The 11,456-nt window shown below is 54.2% G+C and overlaps 1 protein-coding gene across 1 annotated transcript in view; it reads left to right on the forward strand.

Annotated features, from left to right (window-relative positions):
- Positions 1 to 3,728, forward strand: part of IL6R (interleukin 6 receptor) — a 45,453-nt gene extending 41,725 nt beyond the window's left edge. The window contains exon 10 of the mRNA XM_040635720.1: positions 334 to 3,728. Coding sequence (XP_040491654.1) covers positions 334 to 580 — 247 coding nt within the window. The 3' untranslated portion in view covers positions 581 to 3,728. The remainder of the gene's footprint in view (positions 1 to 333) is intronic.
- Positions 3,729 to 11,456: the final 7,728 nt, after the last annotated feature.

Consider the following 11,456-nt stretch of genomic DNA (forward strand, 5'->3'; position numbering starts at 1 on the left):
TTTTTTTTTTTTTTTTTTTTTTTTTAGAGTAAATGGATTTGGGACCAACGATGGGTACGTGTGGGCAGCCTCTGGAACAGGGCCAATTAAGTCCTTGGTGCTGTAAAGGGACACTCAGGGCCACGTATGCCTCAGTGTCCCCGTTCGTCAGGGGGACCATCAATACCTGCCTGTCCCTCGGAGTGTTTCTGAGACCCCCGGGTGTTCAGAGTGTTGCATCACTCCTGGTGACGGAATGAATGGTTTTCCGTGTTCTGAGCCGAGTGCCGTTGTTCACGCGGGCTCATCACGGGGAACTAAGCACCCGTGTGGTTTGTCTTTGTCCCTGTGAAGGTTCAGGAGGACGTGGAAGCTGCATGCACTGAAGGAAGGCAAGGCGAGCGTGCACCCGCCATACTCACTGGGACAGCTGGTGCCCGAGAGACCCAAGCCCACCCCGGGGCTGGTGCCCCTCATCTCCCCGCCAGTGTCCCCCAGCAGCCTTGGGTCTGACAGCACCTCGAGGCCCAGCCGGCCGGATGCCAGGGGCCCACAGAGCCCTTACGACATCAGCAACAGAGACTACTTCTTCCCCAGATAGCAGGCTGGGCGGCGCTCGGCGGGCGGGTGCCAGGCGCGCCGGGCCACACGAATGACGAAGCACAGACTCGCTCATCTCAGGTGCCGGGGCCTCCGGGGAGGTGCGTCACTTCCCGACACGGGGCTGCTGCTCCGTCCAGAAGGAGGGGGTGGTTAGGTCTCGGGACCACCCTTCCCAAGTGCCTCAAGGGGTCAGAGTCCACTCGGAACCCCGGGAGGAAGCAGGTCACCCTCGTGCTGGCCACGCACACACCCGACACGCGTGCACGGCAGCCTGCAGCAGGTGGACAGATTTCCAGCCGAGACGCCCCGGGCACCTCCTGGCCTGCTGTGCAGCTCTGCCTTCCAGCCTCCGTTCGTGGAGCCCACGTGCCTTCACACTTCAGTCTTTCCAGGCCTGAGGATGGGAGAAGCACCTGCCAGCCTCCCCCGCACCTGCAGACGGCACGGCGGAGCCGCACAGTAGCCCAGGGCTTGGTGGTTTGAAATGGATTCGTAATTAGTTCCTCGTTAGTATTCTCTAAATGTGAACAGAGATCCTGGGCACTTGGTGAATCCAGGGGCAGGTGCACTGGCTCCGCTTCCCTCTTTGGATCCCAGGACTTCAAGAGGGGAGAAGCGGAGGAAGGAAGGTCGTGGGGACAGGCCTCCATGCCCTCCCCAGTGTGCCCTCCCCAGGGGACCCGGCTTCCCCATCCTCCCTTGCTTCCCCCGAGAGGAGGACTGGCGGCAGGGGGCTTTTGGGTGGGGGAGGGCAGGGGCTGTACCCCAGCTTCCTCTGCTTTGTTTTCAGCTGAGCCTGAGAAACAAGGGAAGATAACGTTTATGTGAAAAGACAAAAAGAACCTGGCAAGAATGTATTTTAACTCGTTTTTAAAAAAACAAAACTGCTTTATCTTAGACGGTGGGAGAGCCAGTGCTCGCTGAGTGTCAGTATGTGAATAACTTAGGGGAAAAGCACAATAACCTTGTTTAGCACAAAACTGAGTCAAGTGAAAAAGGAGGAGAAAAGAGTTTTCCTCTTAGAGCAGAGTCTGGTTTCATTCTGCATCTTGTTTTTGTCTGAAAAAGTGAGAACATAGTCTGTGTCTCCTTTAACGTGGGGGGGAAGCAGCTGTTCCTCTCCAGGCAGCCGCGGGGGAGAGGGTGTCCAGCCCCTGCCCTGAGCCCCTGGTTACGGGAGGGGGCTCCTTACAAAGTCCCCTACTTGGGGTTTCTTTCTTAGTTGCTTGATCTGACTCCGCTCAGTGAGGGTCAGAGCACCAACCGAACGTCTAGCCGTGGCCGTGCCACGCTGGCACGCTGCCATCGAGTCCCGGCTCGGACCACTCAGGGATGCGTGTGGTTACCCGACCAGGGCCCTCGTGCGGCAGGGGTGCCCAGAATGGAGCTGTGATTCCCAGCAGCCTCGTAACCACTGCTGAACATTCACCAGACCACAGGCTTTTCTAGCAGCCTGCCTTTTTAGAAAAACAGCCAGCATCACCAGACAGGTGGCGGGAGGAAGACGATGACAGAGTTTTGTCTACGGTTCGCCAGGTTCAGACCGCGGCCGTGGCAGCGAGTCGGTGAGTTTCAGACCCTGTTGCTGCTTCAGGCAAACTGGCCTTCAGCTGACAAAAGTTAGGCAGGTGTTTTTGGTTGTTTGTCTCTAAAGTTTCTTTGAGAACAGCAGAAATGCTGTTAAGAGGAAATACGAAAACGAGAATGTGCCTGGCAAGGTCTTTACCTCTTGGCGACGTTAGGCTTTACCCCGGGTGCTGCCAGAACCAGGCGGAGCCGCGCTGGCGGAAGATGGAATGGCAGATAGCGCCTGTGCTGAGAGCCCGCCGCCTTTGATCTCCAAACTGTTACTGCTTTCGTTATTATTGTCATGAAACTGCCTTTTTTTTTTGTATCGGAGAGGGTTTTTTCCCTTTATTTCTTTATAAGCTACTGAAAATGAAGGAAGAGTGTTTTTCCCTGGGTCGTAGGCTGTGCTCCGCGTGCCCAGGTTCACCCCTAAGCTTCGTGCTCGGATCCACGGGCAGTGAGCGCGCTTCTACCCACGGCCACCGCCCCTGCGTCCGGCAGGACATCTGCTGCCTGTTCTCAACAGTGATGTGACTCACCTGACCTGTCGCACAGCCAGACGTGAAACGACAACTCATCTTGCTGGGTGGGAAAAGTTGAAAATACGCTGGTTCAAGGTCTGAATTAATGTGGTCAGTAATTCTTGTAGCATTAATGAAAATTTTTCTGAAATGTCAAGGGGGTAGCATTGAACGGACCTACGAAGCCTTTGGTGACCCTGAGAGCTCTTTGCTCTGACAAGATCTGGACCTTGAGGCCTGTTTGCCAGGCTCTGGGCTTAGAACCTCTACCACCTCCCTGCTCTCCCAGGGGCGGGACGTCATGCTGAGGTGTTGGGAGCCCACCTGGCGGTGAGCAGAGCCTCGTGGGGCAGGCTGGGCGTGGTCATGGTTTGTGGGTTTCCTGCACAGTGTTCAGAAGCGTCTTGCCTCATCAAAGGTACTGAAGGTTGACCCACTTGGGAGGCGTCTGTTGTCGAGTTCCAAGTGGAGGTGGTGAGAGACGGGCCTTCATCTGGAGAAGCAGGGGCAACAGGTGGCCCTTCAGAGGTCACGCCAGCTTTCCCATGCGGCGGTCGGCAGCGGCGCTGCTGTTGGGAGGCAGGCCGGCTGGTTCAGTGTCTGTGCCGGACGCCCCTGCGTGTCCCCTGCAGTCCTTCCAGCATTGCATCCTCCGTGTGGCCTGCTGGCAGAGCCAGGGGGTTTCCATGACAACCTTACTGATTATTAAAGAACGAACGCTGTTGGTTTTATGAACATGTGCTCAGTTGAAGGTCTTCTGTGGAAAGGGGGTCGGAACAGCACGTACCAAAGCTGTGAATTCGCAGAGAAACCGTATTTGGATGGGGGTCACACATCTGTTAAATACAATACCTCAACTTTACTCTGGTTTTTTTTTGAGAAAATAATAGTTTAATTTTTGTTTTTATTTTTTACCTAATTACCTGAAAGCAAAGGCTGATGTCTGTATATGGGGCAAAGGGTCAGTATAATGTTCTTCAATATTTTTTTTTTATCAGCTATTTTCCATTCAAAGTGAAAATTGTAAATGTTTGAAATAAATCATTTCTAAAAATATGCTTGAGACATAATTATGCTTTGGGCACCTGGGCTGTTTAGAGGAAAGACTTGCCCAATTAAAGAGGAAAGGTTGGAGAAGCATGGGCTTAAAACTAAGCAGGACCATTTGGGGTGGGCCTCCTCCAGTGCACGGTGGAGTTATCTCTAGAAAGAGGTAGGTTCCAGAAACAATAGCAATTTCTCGAAAGACTTCAATCGTGAAAATGTTTCCCAAAACGAGTCCTGGGGTTTCTGGAAGGGCGTGGGTGCTTCTGCCACGTTTCGCATCACGGCCAGGGGATGGGCGTGTGGGGAAGGAAGAGGCTGGGCAGCTATTCTTCAGGGGCTGTTTGTTGAACAGGGGCGTGAACAAAGGCGACCCTGCCTTCTTGATCAGCCTCCATCTGTCCCCTCTTGAAAAGGGCCTTTGGCAGGAAAACCTTGGGTCACAGCCACTCCACGTCTTCCAAACAGAGGAGAGCCACCACGTGGCTGCCTGTGGACAAGAGTAGTTGTGCAAGGGCTCCAGGCTGGGGAGCCTAGAGGTTATGTAAGTCAGGCTGGAAGGCAGAGGCCCGCGCTGTGCCTGCGGACCCACCGTCTCCTCGAGGTGGGTCCCTGTCTTGCAGGAAGTGCCGCAGGAAGCAGATGTCTGCCGTGGTGGCTGGGCTGTGTGGGCCGAGCAGGGGTGCGGGAGCGGGCACGAGGACAGGAAATGGAAGGAGGAGCCTCCCTCTGCACAGCACTGCTGTCCGGCTGGCATGGTCACAGTGCTCTTTCCGTCAGAACCGGAGAGCAGCGGGTGAGCCTCGCGGGGAACGGCAGAGAGCACCCAGTGACCGAGACGGCCACTGAGGAAAGCACTTTCCTCTTCTTTGAAGCAGAAGGAGACCAGGACTTTCTCCATGTCTGAGAGAAGTGCCGGCCAGAGGCAGGAAACTCCGCCACCGCTGGGCCGTGCGCGAGGGTGGCTGGGCCTCAGGGTGGACCCCGGGCACACTGGTGCCAGGCCGGCCGGCCGTGGGGCCTGTGCACGTGCAGTGATGGCCAGTGACCTTGGGTCCTGCACTGTCCTTCAAATGCTGACCAAGCCCTAAAGTCTGACGGAAGTCCCTGCCGGGTCACTCACAACACAGACGAAACAACACCTTGGCCATGTCTGTCTTCATACCAGTAGTGTTAGGTGACAATCCAAAGCGTGGGTAAAATTAAGTTTTTCAGTAAAATCATGAGACGTTCATACGACAGATGTATGTAATATTCAGTTAAGGATGCTCTTCTAATATAACTTCGAGTAGCTCCCTCCAGCTGCCCGTGGTCTCAGCTTGCCGTGTCCGGGAGCCTCGCTACGCTGCTTGTAAGGAGTGGAATTCTCCGGGAAGACGGTGGCACGCTATTCTGGTTTTCAAGTTCAAGTGCTGTGCAACAGGGATTTTGAAATGTTGAATGTTGTAAGAGTGACGCCCGGGAGTCTGTGCCCAGCAAGAGAAGAAGGGAGAAGTTGGGGGGCGGACGGCACCCCGCACACCCCCGCCCTGCAGGGCACGCACCGGCGCCAGCGCGCACTGGGGATCAGCAGGGACTCCTGTTCAGTAGCTGAGTAAGCCCCCAGATGGCTCTGAGGAAGGTGGTCATGAACCCCAGGATGACTGTGAACCGTGGCCATTTCTAGGGTGAGATGGGTGCTGTGGGGGCTTCCCACGTGAGGACGTGGCGTCCTTCGGCGGATCGTTTCCGCGGACAGGTCTGAAGGTCGGGAGCAGCTCGGGCTCCGGGTGCAGACCTCTGACTCATGACCGTGGTGTCTCCCCGCTGCACAGCCCGCGTCCAGGGTCCCTGTGCTGGAGACCACTCGGCTGGAGGCGGGATTCCGCGACAACGTACGGTGTTAATAGGGAAACAAAATCTGTGGACAGCAAAGAGGGACACCAGCAGCCCTGCTGGTCACTGGGAGGTCCACGGCCCCTTTTTGGTAGAAAGCGTCTATGAAAAGTAGGTGATGACAAAGCTACCCCTCGTGGGCCCACCCCCACGTGCTTCACAAACGGTATCTTTGCTCCCCCTGAGGGTGCTGCCGGTGTGTTCTTGCCAGTTTAGGGAGAGGCGGCTGAGGCGAGGGCAGTGGTCCAAGACTAAGTTAAGGGGCTGACCTAGGCCGTGAACCCGGTCTGCCTGACTCCAAGACCAGTGCTCTGTCCTCGCCATGTGGCTCAGGCCCCCCGGCACTGGGGGCCACAGGATGGTCCTCTTTTTCCAACCCCTGTGTGGGCGGAGGCCTGGCCCACTCACCCCCAATTCCCCATTTAGTTGTCACACCTGTCATGTGAGCAGGGGCTGGGAAGCCAAGCCCATGGGAGTCGGGAGCCCACAAAGGCACGTCCCTGAGGCGGCCAAGCCCCAAAAGATGAGGTGTAGAGGGGAGGGGCAGCAGCCAGTTCCTTACTCGCAATGACCCTTGATCAGAAACCAAATCAGACCACGTCCCCCCCTCCCCAGCTCTCGCCTCTGAACTCTGCGTGGATGGTTGGGTTTTCTTCTGCTGCTTCTGTGGTAACCACTTCGGAGAACGTCCTTGAAATGCTTCAGGTGTGCTCATGGAAACCGGATTACGCCCCCTCTCTCCGGAAGGGTGATGGTCACACCCCGTAGATGGTGGTTCTCTTTGGATGGTGAGACTTTCGAGGAAAGTTTCCTGAAGCAAGGTGCTGGCTGCAGGCACACAGGAGGGACCGGCCCCTTCCTCGGGATGCTGGCTGTCCCCAAGTTCACGAGCAAACGCTCTCCAGGAGCGGACGGCCAGTGTGTTGTAGGGTTCAGGCGGACTCGTCCACGGGCACAGGCTTGCCTGGGGCTGCTGGCGAGGGCTGGGGGCTGCCCGGTACACACGGGGTTGAGCAATTTTGTGATATATAAAAACAAGGAAGTCACTTTAGGAAGTCACTAAAGACTAGGTAGATATCCCACGCTTTTCCTTTATGCATATTAAACACTTTTTCAGGAGCATGTATGTTTTTACAGTTAAAGTGTTTCATTAAACCCTTGTAAGCCCTCTGTTTCGGCATAGCTCGGCCACACTGTGCTGTCTGTGCAGACTGTTACTGAGAGGTATGAGGAGTAGGTGGGACTGGAGGTTAAAAAGAGCCGGCCGCCAGGCAGCCCGGGAGAAGCTGCCACGGAGTCCTAGGTGAGTCTTTCCAAAGCCTTGACATTCTCCGTTTGAAAAAGTGCAAGGACTTTGGGGAGAATGTTTCACTTGTAACCATGTCATTTAAAACAATCCAAATGAATAGGAACACGTCTCTTTCTTTCTTTTTTCTTGTTTTTTTAAGATTTTATTCTTTAAAGTAATCTCCGGGGTGCCTGGGTGGCACAGCGGTTGAGCGTCTGCCTTCGGCTCAGGGCGTGATCCCGGCGTTATGGGATCGAGCCCCACATCAGGCTCCTCCGCTATGAGCCTGCTTCTTCCTCTCCCACTCCCCCTGCTTGTGTTCCCTCTCTCACTGGCTGTCTCTCTGTCAAATAAATAAAAAATCTTAAAAAAAAAAAAAGTAATCTCCACCCGACGTGGGGCTCGAGCTCACAACTCGGAGATGGAGTTGCACGTACAACGGACTGAGCCCAGCCGGTGCCCCCGAGTCTTTCTTAGCTATCGTTACTGTAAACCATGATTTTCACTCGTCAGCAACACACTGGTTGATACCTTGATGGTCTAATTAGCTTTCACTGCACATACTAATGCGTCTTCCCCTCAGTCCAATAGACTAGTCAATCCTGTTTAGGAACATAAATCAGAGGGCAATCTGAACGTTACAATAATATCCTGTAGGGGGCGTTTTAAGCCCGAATCAAGGGCATGCCGTGGCGTGTACGCAATGATTCACAATGTGGGGAGGTCATTCGGGTGCTCCTTGTGGATTTTGGAAGTGGTAATCCACATGTTTCAAGGCACACCCCCTGGATAGCTGACAACATGTGGATTGTCAGGGCTTCGGAGCACCTGGTTCTGCCGTGGAGCCCTCACCCATGCTGAGGAAAGGACAGGCCCTCAGACCCAGCGTGGGTTTGTCCGGTGGTGAACACCACACCTCAAACCCCATTCTGCTTCCCCGGCTGGAGTCCACGGGGCTCACGTACGGGAGAGAGCCCATTGGTCTCTGGATGTCTAAGACACTGGCATTGGTCTTTTTCCCCCTGTGGTAAAAGACACGTAACAAAATTTTCCATTGAACCATTTTTTTAAAGAAGATTTTATTTATTTGAGAGACAGAGAGAGAGAGCACGAGAGTGTGCAGGAGCAGGTGGGTGGGAAGCAGCAGGCAGAGGGAGAGAGAGAAGCAGGCTCTCCACTGAGCAGGGAGCCCAAGGTGGGGGGCTGGATCCCAGGACCCCGAGATCACGACCTGAGCCAGGAGCAGATGCGTAACCGACTGGGCCGCCCAGGCGCCCCTCCACTGAACCGTCTCCATGTGAACACTTCAGTGCTTTTACGTATATTTACATTACTGTGTACACAGCCTCCAGAACATTGCATCTTCTGCAAAACCAACACTCGGAGCCATTAAAGAACTCCCCGTTTCCCCGCTCTGCCCAGGCCTGGTGCCCACCACGCTGTGTCTGTGAATTTGACTGGGTTTCTCAGAGAAGTGGAATCTTCAATCTGTGTCTTCTTGTGACCGGTTCATTTCACTCAACAGAACGCCCTCCAGCTTCATCGCGCTCTTGCAGGTGCCAGGGTTTGCCTCCTCTGAGGCTGGTACTCCATTCTGTGTTGTCAGCACACTGAGTTTCTCCGTCCGTCTGTCCATGAGCACTTGGTTTGCTTCCACTCCTTGGCTGCTGTGCTTTTTTTTAAACGTTATTTTTCACTTGTTAACTAAACCAAGTGGCTGGTTTAACAGCCCTTGTCCCGCTGGTTTGATCGTGTTCTTCACATGTGGGGGCTTCTGCAGCGCTCCTGTCTCGACGGGAGCGTGCAGGCAGTGACGGGAGGCTGTGGTCTGCACCCCAGCGCGCACTCCGTGACGGACCCAGGACAAGGTGTCCTGATCCGAACAATGAGCCTGCACCTGGCTCACGAGGTTAGGGAGGGTTAAAGACAGGTACCGTATGAGAGTATCGGTTTAAGCAGCACAGGTGGTGCGGTGAGGGGCTAGTCCCATCGCTCATACTTGACCTTTCACGGGGTCGGGGTCTGACACGCAACAGCTGCCAAACCCTGGGATCTTACAAACATGCGCCACCTGGACTCCGAAAACCGGTACTCTGATTGCTGGGGGACCGTGGCGGGTGTTGAACATTTCTCAATGCAAACGTCCTTTTCTGTTACACAGAGATGGGCAAATGCGGCAGGCACTTGTACCACCTGGTGGCAATTTATGTAAATGTTTAATGGAAATTAAAAATTTGATCCTGAAAGGCTCAGTAGAATAGCCTTCTAGAACCTTCTAGAACCTCAAATGAATGTATTTGTGTGTTTCTAAACAGTAGCTTCCACTGGTGGTGCTCAGCCATGGCTGGGTATCAAAACCACCTGGTAGAAGTTTGAGAAATTATTGATTTCAAGCTTCATGACAGACTAAAGCATCAGCTCCCACAGGTGGGATGGGGCGTCGGTACGAATAACGAAAGAAGGCAGCCCTTCAACACAGGACGCAGGCAGATACCGAGGAACGGCTGGGGACCAAGGCAACAGCTGTCTGCTCAAGAATATGCCAAGGAACCCAGGGTGAAGCTTTCCGGGGCCACGTCCGACGGGGAAGAAGCCACGAGAGAAGGGCTCTAATGGTGATCCCAGAAAAGCGACGGCCATCAGGTCGGCCAGCGGGTCCAGAGGTTTCCTCCCCCCTTCCGTCCACACAGGCGGCAGGCCAGCGGCAGCCTCGGCCGCTGCTCCCCCCACAGGAAGCATTTCCAAAGGGAGGGGGTTCTCAAAAGGAATCAGAGCGAGCAAACACGCTGGTTTTCTCGGAACAATGTTTATTTAGAGTTACATCTCAGAGTCCTCTTGGGGGGGGGGCACCCAGAAATGTGATACAGCCTCGCGGATATAACTTAGAGCACTACAGACGGCTCTGGCATCCCACACAGTCCTCAAACATTTTCAGAAGTCCGACGGATGTATCAGTTACCTGAACATGTTAAAGCCCTAACAGATTAACTGAGTGGTTAAGAACGTGACAAAATGATCTCAAGGATCTGTTGGGCAGTACGTTCGCGGAAACACGACCCCTCGTGGCCCAGCGCCCCCGCCCGCCCTCAGCCTCCGCCGACAAGGCCGGACTCCAAGATGGCAGCCGCCGCGCATCACTGCCCGCTGGGGTCTCAGAGAGCCCGCCCCGCGCCGGCCTGGCCGCGGCAGTTCGCTCTCTCCCCGCCAGGGGGCAGCGGCGCAGCGGCGCAGCGTCTCCTCCTTCGGCAGGGTCGCGATTCCAGGAGCACGACATGTGACTGAGTGCACTTTAATGGGGCACGAAAGTCAGGCCAGAAGGAAGGAGTCTGAGGGGACGCGAAGGCCGACACAGCGCCGTGCCGGGACAGGAGAAAGACCGCGAACGCTGGCCCGCGTGTGCGGGCAAGCATCGCAGCAGTTCCGCTGCAAGGGTGTGAGGGGGAGAGGAGACGTCATCGTTTTCCCCTAGACTGACGGAAAAAGGACATCGTAACACAACAGAAGGGCCACCCCTGTTTAAAGAATATCTCAAACGCGCAGTTCTTCTGAATCCAGTACTAACATTTACTCACTAACGATGTCCATTAACAGAGTAATAGCAGTTAAATAATCCAATTAACAAATTAGAACTATTTCACCATCCGTCTCAAAAACTGGAGCCCACCCCCCCATCCTCGGGCAAAGGCCAGTAAAGGAATAACGATTCAGCAAAGAATAAAGGCTCTTTTTATAAATGCTTGAGAAAGTACTCTGGATAACTGAAAAGGACACTTCTCTCCCCAAAAGAGGGTAGGCATATCAGCATTTTCCTTTTAAAGAAAAAAAAGATTTGTTTTAGAGAGAAAGAGCGAGCACGAATTGGGGGGAGGGGCAAAGGGAGAGGGAGAGAGAAACTCCAGCAGACTCCCTGCTGAGCTCAATCTCACCCTGGAAATCAAAGACCTGAGCTGAAATTAAGTCGGACAGAACTGACAGAGCCACCCAGGCACCCCTCAGTATTTTCCTTTTTTTTTTCCCCCGAAGATTTATTATCTGACAGAGAGAGAGAGAGCATGAGAGAGGGACCACAAGCAGGAGCAGAGGGAGAAGCAGGCTCCCCGCTGAGCAGGGAGCCCAATGCGGGGCTCGATCCCAGGACCCCGGGATCATGACCTGAGCTGAAGGCAGATGCTTCACTGACTGAGCCACCCAGGTGCCCCAATATTTTCCTTTATTACACACAGTAACACTGCTCCGCTATTTTATTCCTGTTTATTTAAACATACAACTCCACTGGTTGAAATTCATCCCAATAGAAACCGCTATGGTAGCAAACAGAAATGTCCTACAGGCCTGAATGAAGCAACTAAGTAAATTCATCTGGTGAGCAGGGGCAGAGCAGTTTTAAAAAGGGGTGCGCTCGAGAAGGAGCACGACGCAGGGAGCTCTGGGGTACCACGTTCCAGGCAGGGGGGCACACACATTTCTTAGAGGACAGAATCCTCTTCAGGAGGAATCAGAAAAGATTCTGGGAGACAGAGGTAACTGAAAAGAACGGAGACTATGGGAAAATACACGTATCGAGACAAAAGGACAGG

Source organism: Ursus maritimus, unplaced genomic scaffold, assembly GCF_017311325.1.
Source record: "Ursus maritimus isolate PB19 unplaced genomic scaffold, ASM1731132v1 scaffold_2, whole genome shotgun sequence".
Classification (NCBI taxonomy): Eukaryota; Metazoa; Chordata; class Mammalia; order Carnivora; family Ursidae; genus Ursus; species Ursus maritimus.